The sequence below is a fragment of the Dendropsophus ebraccatus genome, chromosome 6, assembly GCF_027789765.1.
Source record: "Dendropsophus ebraccatus isolate aDenEbr1 chromosome 6, aDenEbr1.pat, whole genome shotgun sequence".
Lineage (NCBI taxonomy): Eukaryota > Metazoa > Chordata > Amphibia > Anura > Hylidae > Dendropsophus > Dendropsophus ebraccatus.
The window spans coordinates 9,732,615-9,758,169 of NC_091459.1; the positions used below are offsets into that span (position 1 = coordinate 9,732,615).

A 25,555-nucleotide genomic window follows, 5' to 3' on the forward strand; every position below is an offset into this window, starting at 1 on the left:
TCACCTATGGCTGTAAAGAACGTAATTTACTTCTGTACTTTTGCGTATTTTTAACTTTATTTCTTTATGTACATTTTTATTATTTTCCGTCTTGGAGCTCACTGGGGATGGGAATGGGGGTGGGGAGTAAGAGGTGTAACAAAAAAATTTACTTACACTAGAAAAAAAAATAAAAAAAAATTTGGATGCCTTATAACCCTTTAAGGACCAATGACATACCCTTGCGCCACTGGGCCCTTAGGGGAGGTTCAGAGAGGGGTCACAGCGAGACCCTGCTTTGAACCGCCATGCTCCCAGCTATTAGCAGGCATGGGCCGATCATTGCACCCACTAATTAGACAATTGAATGCAGCTGTCAAAGTGACAGCTTCATTTAAATGCCTTCAAAACTGGTGCACTAAACGAATGGATCAATGCACTATATAAATACTGCATTGATCTCTATGAGAGATCAGTGCAGTTGTATTCGAACCCCCTCCTGGGGGACTTCAATTTAATGTGTAAAAAAAATAGATTTTTTTATTAATAAAAAAAATCCCCTCCCCTACTAAAAGTTAAATTATTCTCCTTTTCCTATTTTATAAATAAAAATAAATAAGTAAAAAGATAAACATATTTGGTCTCGCCACGAGCATAATCCCCAAACTATTAAATTATTACATTCCTGATCTTGCATGGTAAACGGTGTAAACGCAAAAAAAAATGCCAAAGCGCAAAATTGCAGATTTTTAGTAGCATCAAAGTAAAAAAAAATTGCAATAAAAAGTGATCAAAAAGTCACATATAAGCAAGATAAGATTGAAAGTACAGATCATGGTGAAAAAAATTACCCCTTACACAGCCCCATAGACCAAAAGATAAAGTTATTCAAATTGCTCTATTCCCATCCTTATAACACTTTAGTTAAAAAAAAAAAGTTTAAACTTTTTTTTTTAAAAGCTGTCAAATAATAATAATAAAAAAAAAAGTTATACAAGTTGCCTATCATTGTAAGCGTACTGACTTGAGGAACGTAGACAACAACTTTGTTTTACCACAGGGCATAAAAACCCCCGAAATGAAAAAAAAAAAAAGTTATGCCCCCTTAATTTCACAGCGAAAATGAGTCTGTAGTTGCAAAGTACAATTAGTGTTGAAAAAATAAGGCCTCATGTGGCTCTATAGGTGAAAAATTTAAGCGCTATGGTCTTTTAAACACGAAAAAAGCACAAAAGCGAAAATTAGCTTGGTCCTTAAAGGGTTAATGAAAAAGTGCTGTTATATTTACCCATCCCACTTCACCGCAAATGACCGTTCCCAGACCGCCTGCTAACACGCCTTGCAGACAGGAAATGACAGCTGAGCGTAGTCAGTAGGCTGAGCTGTTCTTTTCTGTCTGCACATTAGGTTGGTTTGGCAATTTCTGTCCTTAGTAAAACCATGCTATAGCATATACTATAACCCCCTAAATATTCTTCTGCGTGGTCCCTTATAAGCCACCTAAAAAATTCTCTCACAAAGGATGTTAAGCTTACTGGTCTATAGTTACCAGGGAAAGACCTAGAGCTCTTGTTGAAGAGAATCTCTAAACCTTACGAACGAGAGTAGAAAAATTACAGAACTGTGGTAAATCCATCCTATGAACTGCATTGATCAATTAATCATATCAGCATTATTTTCCCATTTTTAAAATAAAAAACAGAAAAAACACAAAACATGTTGGATACGGCCACGTGTGGAATTGGCTGAATTATTATTAATCCTGCATGGTGATCAGCATAAGCTAAAAATGATACCAAATGCCAGAATTGCATATTTTTTGTCATGTCATCTATTAGCTAAAATAGAATAAAGAGCAAATAAAATGTCCCATCCACAGAGTCCGATACGGTTAAAAACTACAGATCAGAAGCATGATATGCCATGTGCAGTTCCAATGATCCAAAGATCATAGAAATCATCTAGAAAATCAAAATAAAAAACAAAATCATACCCATACAGAATAAAAAAAAATTCCTGAAAATCTAATTATTACCTTTATTCATGCAAAAAGCATATTTTAATCCAAACTAAATGGTCACCTACCAGCTCAGCTGAGACACTAGTAGCAAAAGTCAGTCGGCACTCAGGCATGCGGTGCCTGGGAGAGATACAGTCTATAGAAGAGAACGTTCCCGACACTCACCAAATCTTCTGCAAAAGTGATTTATTTACAAAAATATACATGTAACAGGCTGTGCACACCAAGTGTTACGTGTATATATTTGTAAATAAATCACCTTTGGCAGAAGATTTGGTGAGTGCAGAGAACATTCTCTTTCTACAGCTGAAACACTTGTCTTGTGACCTTCAAAAATATGAATTTCAGTTTTTATTGGGGGAACATATTTACTAATGGCCACCTACTCCAAATAAAATAGTATCTCAGAATTAGGCTATTATAGAACAAGAGAAATAGCTAGTTACAGGAGTAAAAAAAATATACAATTGTTTTCTATTAGTTTAACCTTCAAGGATACAAGTTGGTCTTGTATAATTCATTACACCAAAACTAAACTCCAGTCAGTCATTTATCAGCCATAGAACAGCGTTTCCCAAATGTTTAACTTCCTCCGTTTGGAAGACATTTCAAATTGCATTACTGATTTTATTCCCTGGATGGACATTCAACAAAATCTGTTGACAATAACGGCTTTATGAAATTCTATTCTTCACAAGATATCATGTCGAATGTGATTTTTATGCCAACCAGCTTTTTTTTTAGACCATTTGATTAACCACTCATTGAATTTTCAACACCCAAGGTTCTAAAAATAAGAACACCAATTAATTATTATTTTTTTTTTTTTGCATTTTCATCTAAACGTTTACACTATTTTGTACTTGAAAAAGAAATTAGTGGTCTAGTGACCTTACCTGGTATACCTAGGGCATTAACGCTGTATGAGTAATGGAAAAGGATGAGTTGATCACAGGTTGTCCCAGCTGATCAGCTGTTGTCTGTAAGGTTGTGCTCCTACAATTGACATCTACTGTATTTCTCCAAAAATAATACAGGGACTTATATTATTTTTTTTCTCTGGGAAAAAAGGTCTGGGTCTTATTTTTGGAAAAAAAATTTGAAATATGCCCCTACACTGTAACCCCACTCTATACGGTATTTAGCCACCATACTCTGTCCCATTGTTGTATACTGTAAGTTCCCATGTAGTTATGCCTCGATACTGTATACACCCTTCCCCCTCTTTAGTTCTTCCCCCATACTGTATACATTGCCCCTCTGCAGGTAGCCCCAATACTGTATACCATCCTCCCCCTCTTTAGTTGATCCCCATATTGTATACATCCCCCCTCTGCAGGTAGTCCCCAACTTTAAACCTCCCTCCCCCTCTTTAGTTGGCCTATGTATCCACTGCCCCCCCCCCCATATTTAATGTCCCCTACTATGCATCCTCTTTCCCCTCCTGCAGCTTGTGTTGAGTAGGTGGGTGCAGAGCATAACAAGTCTGGCCCTGATTGGCTGACGCTCAGCACCCAGTGTCAGGGATCTGGTCAGCTGATTTTAACTAGGGTTTATATTTCAAGCCTACTTGTAATCCAAAATGCCTTCAAAATAAAGCTAGGTCTTATTTTTGGGGTACACCAGTTCCGGGAGTTCTTTCCATTCAGATCAAATACAGGGGAATGGGGACGGTTATCCAGAAGGGTGTTTGCGCCAAACAAAATTCTACCAACTTCTTCCCTTACTGCTACTTTCCTGTTTTGGCTAGACAACATATGCCATGAAAATGATGAACATGATGCCGTCCCTGCCGCTACAAGATGTAAAAGCAGCAGCAGCTGTTTTTTTTTTTAGAAATTTAGAATAACAAACTAATTTGGTAGTGCAGATGTGTCGCTGTCACTTATTTTTACTAATGTTGTTTTGGAATTAATGGCCCTAAAAGGGATTGGAGGGGACATCAACGTGTTATACGCTGGATCAGCCTTGAAAATCTGTTCACGTTTCACATACCCGTGCAATAGACTGTGGTTTTAAAAATGGTATGTGTGACAGAATTAATAAGGACCACCTGCCTTACTATACAAATACAAGAGAACTCTACAGCCCTGACCTTCTGTCTACTATTTGTGAGAAAACTCCACACGAACCTGTGAACATAGTAGTTTATTAAAGGGGTCCTCTACAAAGCAGTCCAACCTGAACTGCTTTCTGACACTCCCCTTCCTCCTCCTTCTGGCTGTCTCGGAAGGTACTTTTGAAACAAGGGGTCAGGAACAAGTTCCCAGGATTGCTGGCTGGAAAAACCATGCCCCATTGCAATGTCCAGTAGCTGCCCGATGTCACAGCAACATCAGTAACATTGCCCACCCCCCTCAAGTCTCCGGTGGTATCGCCCAAGATGGCCAGAGGGAAAAAGTTAGGCACTGGAGGGCATAAGTAAGTAGAACCTGGTCTCTCCCTCCATAAATAATCTCCCGTACGGAGCACTACTGTTACCAATTCTCTCAAAAGGAACAGCAGTGATCCACTCACCACAGAGGGGCAGCAACGGAATTATTTCCACAGTCTACAGTGAGTTGATGACCTCTCCCACCAAACTGCCTTATGTTCACACTGAGCAAATCAGGCGGAATCCCGCCTGTCTCAGTGTGTCATTGCCCATCTATGGGAGAGCACGCGAACCTCCGCTGCCTCTCCACTCAATTCTTTGAGCAGAGGGGGAGGAAGCGGACGTGCGCGCCCTCCCATTCACTCACTACAGGACACTGAGCATGGCGGAATTCCGTGGCGGAGAGCTCCGCCAAGGAATTCCGCGGTATTTGCTCAGTGTGAACATATCCTTATATAGCAACATGGGAGACTGATCTGGGCAGGACCTTTGAACCCACTCAATGGCATCTTATCTACTCAGTCCATGGGGTTATCCTTAAGAAAAAACAAAAACAATACAGATGATTCCTATTGTGCATATTCCGAAGGCACTCAGGGGATCCAGAAAACTTCTGATAACCAAACTGGCAATTGCTCACAGATGGGAAAACCTCAAGTATTCCATTGGAATTAGAAGCAAACTCACTTGGATTATGGCTAACTATAAGCTCCCCAGCCTTCTTCCCAACTATCAGGTCAAATCTGATGCCACCTGGCAGCCTTGGCTAACTTCTTCAAGCACTGCTACATGACCTTTCCTCTACTTTGGGACTTACTGTATTTGTCTGTCAACACTATTCCCTTGTCTTGTTACTCCCTAGCCTTGTTGTGTATTGTCTGTCAGATTCCTTTGTTTCCCCTGGTTCGCTATCTCTCTTCCCTCATACTTTTATTTGCCTCTATGACTACAGATATTTAGCAATGTTTCGGCTTTAACCATGTGATAACATTTGTATTCCACTGTTTGCACTTTATACACTGGTTTTTATTTCTGTTCCATATGAAAAACAATAAAAACCCGTTAAAGTAAAAAAAAAAAAAAAAATGAAATAAATTGGTTTGTGTAGAACGGTTCATAATGTTTTCTTCAAAAAATTGAGTGAGAAACGCCCCACCATTTCAGTATTCGCTCATTAACTCGTCAAGATCTTCCATTTCCTCAGACTTTATGCTTGTGACATTTGTACTAGAAGATGAACTTGAGGTGACCTGGCTTGGAGGATTTGCTTGAGAACTTTCCATTGGTGCTTGTTCTTTCTTGACATCACGACCACCAGTCAGCAGCCTTTGACTTTCAGCAAAGAATTGATTCGGATGATTCAGTGAAAACCCGCAGTCATCAACCTGTAGAAAGTCAATCAAAATGACAGAAGTAACAAATAAGCACAGAACAGCCTCACGTTGTGCCTTTCATGCTGTAAAATCCCTGTAACAGCTTAAAGTGTCACTCTTACTAAAGAAAACTTATGACATGTCATAGAGACAGGCTAAAAGTTCTGATCGGTCTGTGTTTACAGCTGTACTGATCGGAAGATAGAGCAGGGAGAAGACCGCACTGCAGCATGTCCGCTCCCCGCTCTGTCAGCATAATCAGGCTCCATAGACTTACATTATGAGCCCAACTGTTCACTAGACAGAGAGCCGGGAAAGGACCGTGCTTAGTGTTGTCTCTCGGCTCTTCTCTGGGTTCAGACTCTACGCTTTACTAAAAACATCCTATTTGTTCTCCTTTACATATATGTATGTGCTACAGACATGATTATACCTTCTTTGCTTCATGGCACTACCCCTTAAAGGCCAGAATTGACTGTCCTCTTAAGGGGTTAAGAATGCTGGGGCTACTTCTTGGCTCTTTTTGGATATGATGTGAGGCTAGAATAACCTCATATACAGTTGTTATACAGATGGCTGGTGGGGTCTCTACATTTTAGAACGTGAAGCATACTCTCCCCAGTGAATTAAGTACATTAAAAGGGGTACTCCGGCGACAATCTTTTTCTTTCAAATCAACTGGTTTCAGAAAGTTATTTAGATTTGTAATTAACTTCTATTTAAAAATCTCCAGTCTTCCAGTACTTATCAGCTGCTGTATGTCCTGCAGGAAGTGGTTTATTCTTTCCAGTCTGACACAGTGCTCTCTGCTGCCACCTCTGTCCATAGCAGTAGCAAATCCCCATAGAAAACCTCTCTTGCTCTGGACAGTTCCTGACATAGAGGTGGCAGCAGAGAGCCCTGTGTCAGACTGGAGAGAATACACCACTTCCTGCAGGCCATACAGCAGCTGATAAGTACTGGAAGACTGGAGATTTTTAAATTGAAGTAAATTACAAATCTATGTATCTGTCTGAAACCAGTTGATCTGAAAGAAAAAGCTTTTCGCTGCAGTACCCCTTTAATACATTAGAAGTATACATCTGAAACAAACTTCCACCATATACATCTGATGGAAGACTTAAACACTGCGCGAACAGAAATTAAGACAAACTGCATTATGAGAGACATTATTTAGATCCTAGATCATTTACACACATTTGCTGCCGGTTTGGGATCAATGAGCCCTGTCTGAGCGCATCTTAAAATTCCATCAGATATCCACATAGCAGTAGGTGTAATGAAGCAGAATGCTGAGGGATGGGGGAGGTCATGCATGTATGTTAAATACAGCTACACATCCGGGGAATACACAATTAAACATGGGACGCAAGTGCAGGTGCCAATAGAGACGCTTAATATAAAGACAGATCTCAGCCTCTCCTTAATGTCTATGCAGTCACCACTGATCAATAGGAATCTGGAGCATACATCGGTCATATCAGGCCTCCCGACAAGTTGTCAGTGATGCTATCTCTCTCCTCAGCACAATGTGTCCACGATGACCTTCACACAAACAAAAGTTTCCGATTTCAGGCAAAAGGCTAATGTGGTTTTCTAGCAATTACTGCTCTGCTGGAACACTCCGGAATTTCTTTTGGGTGTAATTAAGCGGTTTAGAGCAGGCGGCTGATAGAGAATCTCTTCATATTACAAACCTTACAACCCACAATGCTTTGTGGTTACCGGTATCACTTAACAGGGTGACACATCTGCATCTAGAGGGCATTTATTTGCACCAACACATTATCTCTCTCTCTCTCTATATCTATATATTACACAAGAGTGGTATGCACCCACCCCTGGATACACCGGCACACGGCTTTTGTAATAGAATAGGTGTAAGTAGTGCAGCAGTAACCACCAGATAACATAAACTAGTCTTTACTGTAACCTCTTGAAGTGCAGTACACAAAACACAGACTTTTGGAATACAATAGATAATCCTTTCACAGTTTCAATCGTAGTAGTAGGAGGCAAATACTTTTAGTTTCCTGCTGACACAGATATAGACAACTTTGAAGGAGCAGCTGTCACACTGATAGATAATAGAGAGGATACAATACTTTATATGGGCCACAGCTTTGTTAAGTGTCTACATAAATCTTTACCAGTGTCAGTCTCTGAATAAAGTGGTTGCTGTTTGTACTTTGGTTACTTAGCGGTGGTGACAGTGGACTGCGGGTTAAAGGTCAGGGGCTCTATCAGAACTCGAGGCTTGTCAGCTGGGGGCTGTTAGAAGAAGAGAATCCTCTGTCCATAGGAATGAATGTCTGCCTTAGCTATCTTTTGGGTACAGAGTGACACAGAAACAGGAATATAGGCCCACCAAATGGGAGAGACTAACCATTGGGGTAAAACCCAGCACTTGCAGTATAGTTCTTGGCAAATAGCTCTCCTCTAACTACTGGCTTGTGACCTGGAGAGATGAACAGGAACTTAGAAGGTGCCACCGAGCGTGGATAGGGTTATTCCCACTTTTCACCACAGCCTCACAGCGAAGTGATGTAGCCGGACATGGCTAGGGTAGTGACAGAAATAAGAAATCGTCCCACAGACAGGTCCAGGCCAGGCCCTGGAAAGATCTCTGCAGCAGGCACTGTACATATAGTCTTGCTCATATAATACTCTGACAGGAAGCAACTTGAAAGACACTCAACTGACTCCGGGGGGGATCTAAATAGACAAGGGGACTAAGAAAATCATCTAGGATAGGTTAGGTAGCTAACTTAGGGATTGGTTACAGTACAAATCACCAGACGGTAGCAAGGTTCATACAATCAATACAGAAATCAGTTAACCCGAAGCATAGTTTTCTCCTTCAGCTGTGCAATAGAGGACAGGTAACACAGTGGCATCTGGTGGCGGGAGCAGCATACTACATACTTCAGTCTCAGAGCATATAACACATAGCATCGACCTATACATGCTTACTTTAGAAGTGGTGGACACCCACCCTGTGTGTGTGTAGACAGATAAAAGGTTAATGTTGCTATTGTTAGAAAATCTATAATTCCATTTCCTAAAGAGTGTACAAACATTTCAATTACAGTGTAAAGGCACTACGAACTAACGCCTATCTCACTGATCAGTGCTTGTTTGTGTCTTTGCACAGCCCTGTGCCGTGCAAAAGGACCCTAGGTAAACCTGAAACGTCTGCTTGCCCAAATGACAGTTTCAGGTGGCAGAAATTATTGGGGGGGGGGGGCATATTCCTAAAGAGTAATCTTACAATTGAGTTACTACAAATAATTCCTATTTTCACATGTAAATGCCACAAAACGATCCCCAAGTGTAAATATTTAGAACTTACATTATGCGTCAACTCAAAGTACTTCTGGCACGCAAGCTGAAAATGCATATTCTTTACCAGGTCCAAGATCTAAAACAGAAAGAGAAATGAAGAGTTAATGAAAGTATAAAACCTGAACCTGGCGTTGTGTGCGCGCGGGGGAGTTGGGGGTTCGATGTTGTGAGTACAAAGCTGTATTCACTGATTGCTTAAATCTCCTGAAAATATCTATATGACTGATTCACCCTTTTTTTTGCGTATTGTCAATGTAAAGAATACAGCAAGGTGTTTCTGTGCTTTATAGCAGCTGAAAATGCTTTTTCCTTTACTTATCAGAATCCTTGCTTCCTCCAGCCCTCCAGTGATAATCTGTATAACAGAGGTAATAGCCACTTTCACATTGACTAAAGTCTGTATTACCTGGCCTGACCAGTGCGTAAAGGGAGCGACAATCTACTAGACCAAACCTATTACACAGCTGGATAATCGTGCAGCCAGGACTACACAAACATCGCTAGAAATGTCCATGCAGCCCTTTGCTTTATTCAGCCCATGGTCGTGTATTACAGAGAAGTGTGACAATTGGCATCTTATTTTTAGCCATGTGTTCGCTTGCTCGTCTACCGATCGCTGGCTCTAGTACATTAGGAGATATCTGCCTGATTAGGCATATAATCTTAGTGTAATAGGGCCTTAAAGAGGCACTATAGCAAAAGAAAATGTTAAGACATCATCAACAGGGGTTGAGATCACAAGCAGTTTTAGGCTAGGTTCCCGCACAGTATTCTGGTCAGTATTTTGCAACCAAAACCAGGAGTGGATTGAACACACAGAAAGGCTATGTTCACACACTGTTGAAATTTAGTGGATGGCCGTCCTATAATGGCAAATACTAACCAATATTTAAAAACAACATATGTTATTTGCCATTAAATGTCAGCCAGCCATGTAATTTCAGCAGTGTGTGAACATAGCCTTTCTGTATTTTCAATCCACTCCTGGTTTTTGTTGTAAAATACTGTGTGGGAACATAGCCTTACTCTTTATTTATTTTTTTTAAGTGTTCTATCTTCCGTAGCTAGGCTGGCGGAGGCCTCAGGGACATCATCGGTTTTCCAAGCAACCATCTGGATTCTGCAATCGTTCAGAGAGCCCCGATGGTGAGATTGCAATCTCAGCATCTATAGGGTTAACGGTCGGGATCCAAGCGCGGCTCAGGTCCCAGCAGTTGGGGAAGGAGTCACCGTGGATGGCACAGGAACAGCTTTTGTGCCTGTGTCATCAATGGGCTTAACTGTATGTCTATTTGCTGAAACTTACCACAAAATTAGACACTCAGACGTGGGAACGGGTTAAATGGGGTTTCCAACTAAAATAGACTTATGGGCTATCCACAGGATAGGAGAGTCCCTGATTAGCTAGGCGCAGTTCACTTTGTAGCAGTGGCCACTTATAATCGCAGCTCACTTGAGCTGTAGTCACACGTCATCATCGCCGCACAGTGAACATAGAAACTGCTTCTGTTCACTGTGACTGTTTAAGTCATCTCTCAGTCTATTCTGCCTGGAAAACCCCTTTAAATAATATACTTTAAAATTCCATCATGTCCCACAAATACTGGCCCCTTAACCAAGGAGTTAATGCTCCCCTACGGCAGTCGTGATATGCCAAGCTGCTGTTTGCAGAAGTGCTACTGTGTCCAATCTCTCTAACCAGTGCATTAATGTTCAGTGAAACTGCGCGGAGCACAAAGAGGACGGCATTAAAACAGATAAAGCTAATAACCTGGTATTAAAGAATCATCTTAAGTATAGATGCGGTTTCACCACCTTTAAGCCTGAATTATGTATGAGTACACAGCGGGAACACAACACGGCCATGTAATCAGATTAAACAATGTTATGGCTAGCTGGACGGAGCCCTACCAAGTAACTCCATGGGAAAGTTCCCCGTTCAGCCTCTGTTAGGATGACAGCCTGGTCAAAATACAATTTGCTTCTTAATTTTGACTCTATGTAATCTCTTCAGGGTTGATTGCTCTCCAATTCTTATCACCAAAATGCAATGCTGCTTGACCTTTATAGAGGATAGACAACATCCCTATCTAAGTCCCATACAACAATCAAAAGAACTCCATTGCCGGCTTATCATATTCCGGAAATTGCTGCTATGAAGAGATAACCTCTGCTAGAGTACATACTTCAAGAAAGGTGACATCTTACCCCCTCCTTCCTAGAGCCATGCTTTCCCATGTCAGGCGCGGTAATGGAGTCAGCCTCAAATCCCCTCAGTCCACAGTATTAGATAGCGCCTCGCTTATTGAAAGCTGAAGAAATACATTACACATACAGAATGGGATAAAGCTGAAGATATAGTCAGAAGTGCTAACTGCTTGGTTTCCCTGTTACAGCCAAAGAGATTACATATGTGCCCTACATTATATTCCTGTAAGAGATGCCGGCCTTATGATCGAACCAGCTTTTCTTAAAGTGTCACTGTTTAATTTTTTTTATTCAGAAATCAATAGTACAGGCGATAAGAAACTTTGTAATTGGGTTTATGCATTTTTATTATGAAAAAGCAGTTTGAAGCTCTCCCCCCCCTGTCTTTATAGTTCTCTATGAAGAGGGGAGGGGTGGAGGGAGGCACCAAAACAGGACAACAAAGAGTTAATTTACAGCTACATCACCGGGCTATCTCCTCAGAAGTCAGCACTGACCTCTCTGATCTCTGAATAGCGGCTTTCACACAGTTCCAGCTGTGTAATCCTTAGTTCTCTGCTGGCAACTAATCTCCCTCCTTATAGAACAGACAGGGCCCAACTGATGTAAACCAGTCGAGATTTCCTGATAATGCGCAGTGGATGAGAGAGAGGAGGGGGGGGGGGGGGGACCTGGGGAAAGTCCTTTTGAATGCAGATAATGGCATATTTGCCTAATTACAAAGTTTCTTAAAATCGCCTGTACTATTGATTTCTGCAAAAAAAAAAAAAAAATGAAAAGACAGTGACACTTTAAGGAAGCAGCGTACTTCATATAATCTTCTATAGCTATAGAAACCGTCAGAGGAGGCACCTGTAATTTCTAGGACTATGTACAACAGGGAAATCAACAGCCTTCCCCACCTGTGTGTCCTTTATGCTTCAATATAAGGGTAGCTTTACACATAGCGAATTGCAGCGGATTTCACACAGTTCCACAGCAAAATCTGATGCAATTCCCAGCACTGTAATTTTGAATAGGTTTACATACTCGCTAAAGCAACATCCCCGCTAATAGGCAACGGCCCGGTGAATACATTACCAGTCCGTGCTCCGGCCTGCTTCTGTGGCTTCCGGCATCCTGACGTCCCGCTCAGCCAATCAGAGTGCTGTCCAACCACAACCGGTATGTAAACCTATTTAAAATGACAGTGCCAGGAATCGCAGTGGATTTCGCAGCTTAAAATCTGCTGTGATTTGCTACGTGTGAAGCTACCCTAAGCCTATGTTCCCATACAGTATTGCTGCTCAGTATTTTGCAACAAAAACCAGGAGTGGATAGAAAACACAGGCTCAGTTCCCACACTTTTGAAACTGAGTGGATGGCCATCATTTAATGACAAATAATTACAGTTATTTTAAAACAAGCATTGTTTTGAAATAAAGGCTGTTATTTGCCGTTAAATGACGGCCATCCACTCAATTTTAGGAGTGTGTGAAGAGAGCCTGTGTTTTCTATCCACTCCTGGTTTTGGTTGAAAAATACCGTATTTTTCGGACTATAAGGCGCACATAAAATCCTATGATTTATAGTCCGATGCGCCTTATATGTGAATTAATTCATCACTTGAGTTAGGGCAAGTTCAAACTCTGTAAATCAAGCGGAATTCCGCGACAGAACTCTCCACCACGGAATCCCACCTGCCTATAGAAAGGCTATGGCACACTAAAGCAAACAGGATTCCGTAGCAGAGTTTTTTTACGCTGAATTCCCCCTGATTTACGGTACTCAGTATGAACATACCCTTAAGGCCTCAGGAGCCTCACTGAGTGTGTTGATACGTACAGCTCTGAGGGCAGGAGCCCCTGGAATATATGCGTTTCAGCCATTTTTATACCTATACTACCCTAAAAATGCCTCCTGTTAAGAGACATGCTTATGATGCAGATTTGAGGCTTAAAGAGAACCAATCATGGCCGAAATTCAAAAATTTTTTTTTTGCTAATTAGCTGTACATTTAAATTTTATTAATATTTGCAAATACACTTAATTATTTTTTTAACTGTATTTTTTAGATATACACACTTTACTTTCCTGTCTCGCGCCGGCTCTTTTCAAAAGAGCCGGCGCGAGACAGGAAGCTCCCGTCATGCAGAGTGGCAGCAATGCCGGGGGCGCCGCCATATTGATGACGTCACTGTGCGTTCCACCGCTGGAACGCAAGTGACTAAATTAAGATGGCGGCGCCCGGCAGCGGACAAAAGGATTGGGTAAAGTATAAGATACAGACTGCAAAGGCAGTCTGTATCTTCATAAATAGACAAAATGAAGATACAGACTGCCTTTGCAGTCTGTATCTTATACTTTACCTCATCCTCTTGTTCCGTACAGCAAGGCCGGCCGCCGCCATCTTGAATACGTCACTTGCGTTCCAGCGGTGGAACGCAAAGTGACGTCATCAAGATGGCGACACCGGCCTTGCTCCACCGGAACAAGTGGATTAGGTAAAGTATAAGATACAGCCTGCAAATGCAGTCTGTATCTTCATAAATAGACTTCATAAAGATACAGACTGCATTTGCAGTCTGTATCTTATACTTTACCTACTCCTTTGTTCCGGTGCAGTAATGCCGGGGCGCCGCCATCTTGATGACGTCACGCTGGAACGCACGTGTGTTCCAGCGTGACGTCATCAAGATGGCGGCGCCCCGGCATTACTACACCGAAGAAGAGGATTAGGTAAAGAATAAGATACAGACTGCAAAGGCAGTCTGTATCTTCAGGAATAGACTTAGGGAGAGAGGACCTTTAATAATAGGGACAGTGATTTTTAGGTGATAGGTTCTCTTTAAAGCTATAAGTCATGCAGTAGAGCATTGAAATAGAGCAGCTGCAAGAGAATTCAACATTAACGAATCTATGGTGCGTAAGTGGAGGAAACAAGAAGATGCCCTACGCCAGGTAAAGACGACTAAAGTAAGTTTCCGAGGAAACAAAGCAAGATGGCCACATTTGGAGGACAAGATAGAACAGTGGGTTATTGAACAGAGAAGAGTCTCAATGGTATATATTCGAAAAGAATATCCAGCCAGAACACATCACTAACATGGATGAGGTTCCCCTCACTTTTGATATACCCGTAAAACGTACTGTTGAGAAAACAGGGACCAGTATGGTATCTATACGTAGCACAAGAAACGAGAAGTCATCTTTCACTGTGGTTTTCGCCTGTCAGGCTACCTACAACCCATGGTCATTTTCAAGAGGAAGACTTTGCCAAAAGAAAAGCTTCCTGCTGGTGTCATTGTCAAGGCTAACCCAAAGGGATGGATGAATGAGGAGAAGATGATTGAGTGGTTGAAGGAGGTCTATATATAGAGACCGGATGGCTTTTTTCTCAAATCCCCATCCCTAATGGTCTGTGACTTCATGCGTGCCCATGTGACAAATACTATCAAAGCCCAAGTGAAGAAAACTAATTCGGTGCTTGCCGTCATTCCGGGTGGATTAACCAAAGAGCTCCAGCTTTTAAACGTTGGCGTCAACAGGTCATTTAAAATTTAATTGCGAGCTGCGTGGGAGTACTGGATGACAGAAGGTGACCACACATTCACCAATACAGAGAGGCAACGCCGTGCAAGTTGATCATAGATGTCTGGGAAAAGGTATCAGTCTCCAGTGTCATCAAAGCTTTCAGAAAGGCTGGAATCATCATTGAACAGCTAAGCAGCAGCAACGAGAGCGTCTCGGATAATGAGGGGGACCCGAGCATGCTCGATGACGAAATCGCCAAACTGTTAAACTCTGAAGATGAAGGATTTGTGGTGGAGGAATGAACTGAAAGAGTTAGTGTACCGATTTGCAGTTACAACTGAACAAGTTGATAGTTATTGTGAAAGGGGTGAATAAAGTTTGGCTTATGGTCTGAGCTTTGTTTCATTTAAATGTGCTGTGCCTTATAATCCGGTGCACCTTATATATGAATCTAGATGCTTTCGCAGGCGCTCATTGATAATGCGACTTATAATCCGGTGCGACTTATAGTCCGAAAAATACGGTACTGACCAAATAACTGAGCAAATACTTTGTGGGAACATAGCCCAAGACCTTTTTTTTTCCCCCTTGGGTGCGTTCACCTGTACACTATATGCAGCAGATCTGCAGCAGATTTGATGGCCCTGGTTAGATTTAAAGCAAATCTGTGCCATCAAATCGGCTGCATATAGTGTACGTGTGAACGCACCCTTAAGAGTTCGAAGGAACATGGTATGTTCCTGGCATCACAACTCAGCCCTTCTCAGGTGACTAAGAGGAAAAAAAAAACAAGCATAACTGAGGCCTATAGGTGCGTTCACACTGGCGTTTTTCTCATTTGCTCAGGGATCCGTCCAGAATAATTGAATTGAATTGAATTGCAGACTGCAAAATAATGCAAAAACTTGGTTTCTCACGTCTTCGGTGCATGCTCAGTGGAAAAAACTGATGAAAACTGATAATGGATGTAAGCAGAAATACCTTGTTTAGATGCATCCTCATTAACTATAATGTAAAAAAATAAATATACAAAGAGAAGTGCACTTTAGTTTTTTTGACCGCACAGAAAATTTGTGCATGCACAAATTTTTATCCTGTCCTAAAAGTGGAACATTGACAGATTTGATGAAAAGGGAGCACAACTCTGACAAGCGAAGCACAAGAAAAAATCAACTGAAATTAAGAGCATATTCACACTGAGTAATATAGGCGGAATCCACCCCGGCCTCAGTGTCTCTATGGCTATGGGATGGCTTGAGCACCTCCGCTCCCGCCGCTCTCCACTCAAAGAATTGACAGGCCAATTCTTTGAGCAGAAAGCAACAGAAGGAGGCGCGTGAGCCCTCCCATAGAGACACTGACACTGAGGCAGGGGGGATTCTACCTATATTACTCAGTGTGAACATACCCTAATGGGGAGTATGATGGATCCACCAGGTTCTGTTTCTCTGTTATCCAAGTGGAAAATAGAAACTAGCGGAGGGTATAACGCTAGTGTGAACCTAGCCTAAGACGATTTTCACACTGCACTATTTGGCACAAGAACATGGAAGCCAAAACTAAGAGCAAAACCTATACACAGGAAAAAGTTATAGTGGAGAGATAGGCATCTCTGCAATACTTACAATCCACTCCTAGCACTGGCTTACAAATAACAATGAAAAATTAAAGAGCAAAAATACTGCCAAATGCAAGGGCCGTAGGCTGAATGACTAAGGTGTCGGTTTGGGGCAAGAGATGATACGGGTAAGAGAAGGCCCCATTAGAAAGTTTTTTGGATCCTCCATTTACATGACGTAATAAATTATAGCAGTGCCAGATTAAAAACTATAAAAAAAATATATATAATACTGCCAAATAGAACACAGCCCAAATTTTTTTTTCTGCATATTATTTCTTTTCAGAATAAAAAAAAACACACATTCCCAGCATTTAGAAAATACAAAAAGCACCGATACATATAAAAACGGGTTAGATTTCAGCAGTAAGAATCATGTAAGTGGCTGCCAGGCTGATTCCAGATCATGAACAAACCCCACATACGCCAAGCCCAGATGGTCTCCCCTCCGGCACACTGCATAAAACTGTAGTCAGATGTAAAGATTTTGTTTCTTTCACTTGCTGCTATTCTATCACTGTCATCCAGAAGAGCCGTACCTCCTGGTGACTCTAAACACATGTATGCCCAGTAACCAAAGGACGGAGCAATTTGCTAATGATTTCTCTACTGGTATGAGCGTGAACTAGCGCAACACACACACAAATGACTACATTATGATAATGATACTGAAGTGTTTACATGCGGATACAAGATCTCGGGCTAAAAGAGATGAAAGCATCCCATAAAGACACAGTAATGGGTTGTGCTACTAGCATTAGGAGAACATAATGATGTGCATAGCATTGGAGTGCTACAAGCTGCTGCACATTATAAGATTTATTTGTGGACTTGGTTTTTGGAGACGGTACATAGAGCAGAGGATCATTAGAGATTGCAGATGCATCTGTTTATGGTGGATGGGGATTGAGTCGCTAAGCTCACAGGGGGCGCAAAGAAAATGTACTCTTTGTTTAAAAAGGTTTCCCAGTTAAAAATAATTAAATGCAGAATCCCCTCAACTAGGAGAGGTGATAGGGTTTTGACAGATGCCTGATATACAAAGGTAGTCTAAGGGTTCTATAAGATGGACCAATGGCGGCCCGATCAATAATGTGCTGGATCGGCACTTGTTTACTAAGCCTATTACACGGCTAGATGACAGTTTAGCAATGGCTGCATGGACAGCGTTACCGATGTCCGTGCGACCTGTTATGGTCCCTTTACACGATTAACGATGTCAAAGTAACGATGTGATTTTTATAACGATCAGTGTTTAGATGGACCGATAAATCGTTTGAAAAAATTGTTATTACGATCGTTTTAAGATCGCCTAAGCCCATCTCACACATAGGGTGAATCGTTAAAAGACTGTTTACACAAAGCGATCGGCGAATTTTCAGCGAGCGACCAACGACTATTTTAGAACATGTTGAAAAATCACGATGAACGATTTATCGCTCGTCACTTGATTGTACGCAGTATTTACACGAACAATTATCGTTATTGCAAAAATTTTAATGATAATCGCTCTGTGAAAAGGGAACATTAGGTTGAGACCTCGAATGGCAGTCTCTCAGGTATACCTGGGTGCTGCCTAATCGGAAAAGTGGAATGGCAGCTGCAGCCTGCCGAGGACCAGAAAAGAAGAGTCCAAGCTGATTCTGTTATAGGAACATCCCTTAGTTTATATCTTAACAAGAAGGTTCAAGTCAGGGAGAGGAACCAGGTGTTTTACATATCCCAAAACTTTGAGTAGTCCTGTTGTCCATCTTTACTTTGTCCTTGTAGTTTTCTGTTTGACAAAATGCACAGACCGTGAAGCTAAGCTATTTCAGTAAAATAAGTATAAACTGTTGTGTAATTGTTGTGCGTAATCCTGCATTTCCTAAAGCCCCTATTACATGGGGTGATCAGCTGGAGCAAGCGAGCGATGACCTGTCAGGTCTTTAATCATGTTGAAAGACATTAAAGAGGATGTGCCATCAGGTACATCCTCTTTAATCTGCAGCAGGGATAGAACGGCGCTGTCAAGGGTAAGCCGATGCCGCGGTCCATTTTTTGAACCACGGCCTGATTGCTGTGTACGGCGCCGTTCTATCAACGGGTATCGGGCCGGAGCTGAAGAGCAGGAGGCAGGCCGACAGGCCCCCAGTGGGCGGGATTTCCCGCCCTTGTATGACGCGGTTCTATTGATTCTAATGGAGCCGTGTCATAGGGGGAGGGAATTCCGCCCACTGGGGGCAGGCCAGCCCACCTCCTGTGCTTTAGCACCAGCCTGGTACCCGTGGATAGAACGGCGCCGTACACTGGAACCGGGCCCCGGTTCAAGAAACGGACCGAGGCACCGGCTTACCCGTGATGGCGACGTTCTATTCCTGCGTCAGATTAAAAAGAGGATGTACCCGATGACATGGCACATGTTGGCTGATTGTTGCCTTTTATTACACAAAGCTATTATTGGCCGTAATGGCCAAATACAGCTAATAATCGCTTTGTGTAATAGAGCCTTAATCCACCAGTAGTACAATAGCCCAGACACCCCATTATTAACCATAATGATAGGGTGAGTCAGACCCAATCTCTACCACACACAAAGTTGTTCAAAAATTTTAGCCTTGTGAGCAATACTCCCCATTTTTATATAAAGCTTTTTTTTTTTTTTTTTTTTTTTAAATAGAAACTCAATTTGAAAATGTCATTTTCAGCTGATTTCCTGCAAGGTTATGTTGATTCGCATCTTTACAGAAAACAACGATGATAATAATAATTTTTACATACCTGATTTATTCCCGCTGTGGAAACCTTACATGACTGCAGCTTCTGCTTGAGCAGCTCTGGATCACTGTGCCTAAAAGGACAACCTAATAGAAGAAGAATGCAATTATAAAAAATAAAAAAATAAAAAGTTTGTTTACTAAGACTCAGGACTCCTAAACTGACTAAATTACTACTAATTGCCTCGAAAAACCCATCCTGATAAAAAGAAAGTGTATTCTTCTCGCTTGTGACTGCTCCATTGTTTTTCCTTTTCACCAGAAGACTCGCATGTTTATTAGAGCATTACAGATTAAAGATTTCCAGGGAACATGATAAAAGGCGAAGCCATTCCTTCCCGATAAACTGGATTCATTAACTCCGTATGTGTAAGCTAAGCACAGTATAGGCGCACACGCACACACTGTATAACAGCTATGTTATAAAGGACAAAAAACAGGTGCAGCTGTATGCCGTATTACAGAACCCACAGTTACCCACTGACTGACAGTATAAAAAAATATTAATTTTTTAAAAAAAAATTTCTATAATTAGAAACCCTTACAGTTTTTACTATATCTAAGAGAAAAATAAAAATAAAAATCCATAGAAAAATTCCAGTCTTGAGAGGCACAGCAATTTCATTTTAAACGACTTGCATTTTTAGGTTATTTAACACACATTACAAAAAGTCACAATTATATATTTTATAGAAACAGTCATCAATTTTGAGATATGAACATACTGAATACAGTGGGGAAAAAAGTATTTAGTCAGTCACCAATAGTACAAGTTTTCCCACTTGAAAAGATGATAGGCGTCTGTAATTTACATCATAGATAGACCTCAACTATGAGAGACAAAATGAGAAAACAAATCCCGAAAATCACATTGTCTAATTTTGTAAGAATTTATTTGCAAATTATGGTGGAAAATAAGTATTTGGTCACCTACAAACAATCAAGATTTCTAGCTCTCATAGACCTGTAATAACTTTTTTAAGAGTCTCCTTTTTCCTCCACTCATTACCTGTAGTAATGGCACCTGTTTAAACTTGTTATCAGTATAAAAAGACACCTGTGCACACCCCCAAACAGTCAGACTCCAAACTCCCCTATGGTGAAGACCAAAGAGCTGTCAAAGGACACCAGAAACAAAATTGTAGCCCTGCACCAGGCTGGGAAGACTGAATCTGCAATAGGCAACCAGCTTGGATTGAAGAAATCAACTGTGGGAGCAATAATTAGAAAATGGAAGACATACAAGACCACTGATAATCTCCCTCGATCTGGGGCTCCACGCAAAATCTCACCCCGTGGGGTCAAAATGATCACAAAAACGGTAAGCAAAAATCCCAGAACCACGCGTGGGGACCTAGTTAATAAACTGCAGAGAGCTGGGACCAATGTAACAAAGCCTACCATCAGTAAGACACTACGCCAGTGCCAGGGACTCCGATCCTGCAGTGCCAGACTTGTCCCACTGCTTAAGCCAGTACATGTCCGGGCCCGTCTGAAGCTTGCTAGAGAGCATTTGGATGATCCAGAAGAGTATTGGGAGAATGTCCTATGGTCTGATGAAACCAAAGTGGAACTGTTTGGTAGAAACACAACTTGAGGAAAAAGAATACTGAGTTGCATCCATCAAACATCATACCTACTGTAAAGCATGGGGGTGGAAACATCATGCTTTGGGGCTGTTTCTCTGCAAAGGGGCCAGGACGACTGATCCGGGTACATGAAAGAATGAATGGGGCCATGTATCGTGAGATTTTGAGTGCAAACCTCCTTCCATCAGCAAGGGAATTGAAGATGAAACGTGGCTCGGTCTTTCAACATGACAATGATCCAAAACACACCACCAGGGCAACGAAGGAGCGGCTTCGTAAGAAGCATTTCAAGGTCCTGGAGTGGCCTAGCCAGTCTCCAGATCTCAACCCTATAGAAAACCTTTGGAGGGAGTTGAAAGTCCGTGTTGCCAAGCGACAGCCCCAAAACATCACTGCTCTAGAGGAGATCTGCATGGAGGAATGGGCCAACATATCAACAACAGTGTGTGCCAACCTTGTGAAGACTTACAGAAAACATTTGACCTCTGTCATTGCCAACAAGGGATATATAACAAAGTATTGAGATGAAATTTTGTTACTGACCAAATACTTCTTTTCCACCATAATTTGCAAATAAATTCTTACAAAATCAGACAATGTGATTTTCCGGATTTGTTTTCTCATTTTGTCTCCCATAGTTAAGCTCTACCTATGATGTAAATTACAGACGCCTCTCATCTTTTTAAGTGGGAGAACTTGCACTATTGGTGACTGACTAAATACTTTTTTCCCCACTGTATATATTCTTTTTAAACTACAATGTTCGTTCATAAAATTACCATGATAGTCGCCTTGACTCGGTGGGTTTGATAAAATAATTTTCATGCAGCTGTACGGCGTGTAGTCCGTTCTCTTTCCCTCCTTTCCGTAGTTGTGACGAATGGAGTAAGAATAGGTTTTGTCAAACTGAAAAAAAAATTACATTTGTCAGAATATTTGGGCAGAGGTAAAAAGATATAAACAAAACACACACAAAAAATAAATCAAGGATAGAATAAAACTGCTATAATAGACGGGAAACATTCTTGAAATATATCATTGTGTATTCGGGATTATTAGAGTCATCGATATGTTGCAGATTTTTGAGAGTGTCCCATTTATTGAAACAAGATGTTGAAATGGATTCATATGTTGAACCACCAACCACCTTCACCGATATGAAAAAGATTTCAAGCCACAGAAAATTTTGCCACGTGTGAACACTCTTGTAGGTTTACTACAGGTTTGACAACTGGAAACTGACCAAATGATTAGCAGACACCCTTAAGGCCCTATTACACGGCCCAATATGAGGAGCAAGCGAGCGCAAACCTGTCAGGTCGGAGGTGGAAAGGGCTGATTGTTGGCTTTTTAACATTACCTATTACACCAAGTGATATTCGACCAAATATGGCAGATAATCGCTGGGTGTAATAAGGACTTTACACAGCTGAAAGTATATGCATAAATTACATACTGATTCGGCAGTATCGCGTTGCTCATACACTATACAGCACCGCTGCAGAACTAACGTCAAAACTTGGTTTCTGATGAAGCGCGCATGCGCGCAAAATAGCAGTCATGTGTGTGGTTTGCATGTAGGATTTTGGCATCTGCTGTCCCATGACATGTAACTACGTATTTTATCCACATTAAAAAAAAGTATCGCAACGACCCGGTGAGTACCCTCAACTATCTACTACATTTGTTTCAAAACTTGGTTTCAAATACTGGAAAAAGCGGTGCCAAAACGTATATATCTAACTATATAAAAACAATGATAGGCGAAAGCAGCTAGGAACTGGGACACTATTCACTGGGGTCATTGTTGGTATATTCTCATCTTATGCAGAGGTCAGGATAGTCTGAAGATTTATTTTCTCACGTCATATCACACATGGCATACATAATATGCCTGTAAATGGATTCCCCACATGCATTCTGTCAGGAACTGCAATGGGCACATAGCCGTGACTGCCGTGATTTCCAAACAGAAAATTAAAACCAAGCTCACCAGTATCGAATATACAGGAGTGGACATTACCCTCCCAATAGTTCAGAAACAATATAAATATGTGGACAGAGATTCAACCAAGTGGCCAGAATTGCATTTATTGTCACTTTAAGAACACAAGGACAATTGTCATAATAAGAATCTGCGTGGACTTTTAGTCACATACTTATTATGTAGACTTTGTGACAACTTTGAGAAGCTTTTTGAAGAAACTAAAGTCTGGTAATACTAACACTTACTTATACACCTCGAGTTCCAACATAGCTGCTTTTTTTTTTGTTTTTTTTTCAGGTTTCTTTGCTGTTACTAATTTATAAAAGGAGTCAGCTTCTCTATATCTATATCTATCTATATTATAAAATAATCCTTAGATCTTGTAGTTTTCTGGTTCAATGTTTTTTATTGTATTAATACAATTTTTAAACAACAGACTTAATAATAATATCGTAATATATTAAGTTTTACAACAGTCTGTGTGCAAACGACATATAGGGGTACATAGTAAGGTCTCCCTATATGTATAACATATATCACACAACAAACAAAAGAAGGAAAAGAAAACCACATATACATGACCAAAAGGGTCTAACTATAGGCAGGTATGTTATATACATATCTAAATAACTTGTGTTTATATGTCAGGATCACTAATATTATTTGAATATGTTTTATTAAAGAGTCAAGGGTTAAGCAGTGATTAGAGATGAGCGAACCTGGAGCATGCTCGAATCAATCCGAACCCGAAAGTTCGGCATTTGATTAGCGGTGGCTGCTGAACTTGGATAAAGCCCTAAGGCTATGTGGAAATCATGGATATAGTCATAGGCTGTATCCATGTTTTCCAGACAACCTTAGAGCTTTATCCAAGTTCAGCAGCCCCAGCTAATCAAATGCCGAACGTTCAGGTTCGGATCGTCTCGAACCCGAACCCGGTTCGCTCATCTCTAGTAGTGATATTCCAAGGTGGCAAGGAGACAATAATTAAATTTCTTTTCGTAATATTTTTTCCATAGTTCCCAATTCTTATAAAATTTGAATGGTGTTAGAACCAATAGCTATATACTCTTCGTAAATATAACTTCATTAATGTTTGAACAAGTAGTTGATCTCAAATATCTTGAAAGTACCAATTTCGCAATCACTGGTAGCTTATAAATGTTATAAATCTCTCTTCTATTGGTGCAGATACAATATCTATCATAAGTAAGACCAATGTAGGATCGTAAGATACAGTTCGGTGTACAATTTCTGATAATATAAACGTCTTTCCAAAACTTGTTAATTATAGGACAGAACCATAAAATATATGTGATAGGTCACCGATGCCTTTCCATTCTCTCCAGCATAAATTTGAGCTTGTAGGATAAATTGTTGGGATTTTAACTGGGGTGTAATACCAGTAAAGCCATGTTTTTCTAATAGACTCTACATGTGTAGTGCTTTATAAACATTTCAATGAAAAAGATATAGCATTTTTCCACTGTTGTGCAGTTATAGAGCATTTAAGTTTGTTTTCCCAAAAGGAAAAGGGTTTTTCATTTTGGAATAATATATGATTGTCCATGACATTGTAGATCGGTTTAAAGGACAAGTGCCATGAAAAACTTTTTCCCAGTAATTGAAGCACATTACAAAGTTATATAACTGTGTAATATGCTTCAATCACCTATCTGCCTCCCTTCCCTGTCTTTTCCCCCCTCCACCCCCCACCAGGAAGTGTCCTAACTTACACAGACCTGATTACTGTTGTCACCGTCACCAAGCTCTTCTCTCAGCTCCTTCTCCTGTTACAGCAGCCCCCCCCCCCTACCCTGCCTTGTCAGGTGACTCAGCTTGCTCAGCTCCCATTGGCTGAACAACTGCAAGCCATTACTTGGACTGGGGAGGTGGGGCTGCTGTAACAGGACCTAGAGCAGCCCTCCTGCTGATGACTCATCCTCACAAGAAGGAGCTGCCTGGTGACGGTGACAGCAGTCATTAGGTCTGTGTGAGTTAGGACACTTGCTGGTGGGGGGTGGAGGGGGGAAAAGACAGGGAAGGGAGGCAGATAGGTGATTAAAGCATATTACAGAGTTATATAACTTTGTAATGTGCTTCAATTACTGGGAAATAGTTTTTCATGGCACTTGTCCTTTAAACCAATCTACAATGTCATGGATAATCATATATTATTCCAAAATGAAAAACCCTTTTCCCTTTGGGAAAACGAACTTAAATGCTCTATAACTGCACAACAGTGGAAAAATGCTATATCTTTTTCATTGAAATGTTTAAAAAGCACTACACATGTAGAGTCTATTACAAAAACATGGCTTTACTGGTATTACACCCTAGTTAAAATCCCAAAAATTTTTCATGGCACTTGTCCTTTAAGACCCGAAACTTTAGAATTAATATAAGTAAATAGTTGTGGAGATCTTGTATTTTTCATTCCCACCACTGGGACTAATGCTGAGCTGGGACTTCCTGTAGTGATAAGAGGAGGCTGCTGGAGAGTTATCGGTACAGCATTACAGTACAAGATAGCGGCTTCCTGTGGAATGACCTCTTCAAAGGTTACAGGTTACAAAGGTTACATTTATGTCAAGGGGACAGAGTATGTCTATTGTTGTCTATGTCCATGAGTCTTGCTGTAAAGCATGTCACTTAATGCTGTTAAGAACAGCTCAGGCAATGTGGCCGACCCAATAACAATGTACAAATAGTAAAATTAAAAAAAAATTAAAGTCAGAAAATAGAAACAGATTAGAATAAAAGAATACGTTTTAGTATCTGACTCTAATCTGT

General features: G+C 40.9%; 1 protein-coding gene across 2 annotated transcripts in view; it reads right to left on the reverse strand.

Annotated features, from left to right (window-relative positions):
* Positions 1-5,433: 5,433 nt before the first annotated feature.
* The window catches only part of PRIM2 (DNA primase subunit 2), a 75,380-nt gene continuing 55,258 nt past the window's right edge, over positions 5,434-25,555 (reverse strand). For both annotated transcript variants that reach the window (XM_069974469.1, XM_069974470.1), the window contains exons 11-14: positions 21,555-21,681; positions 19,191-19,273; positions 9,099-9,167; positions 5,434-5,758 (exon numbers count right to left, since the gene is read on the reverse strand). In XM_069974469.1, the coding sequence (XP_069830570.1) occupies positions 5,534-5,758; positions 9,099-9,167; positions 19,191-19,273; positions 21,555-21,681 (504 nt within the window). In that variant the 3' untranslated portion in view covers positions 5,434-5,533. The remainder of the gene's footprint in view (positions 5,759-9,098; positions 9,168-19,190; positions 19,274-21,554; positions 21,682-25,555) is intronic.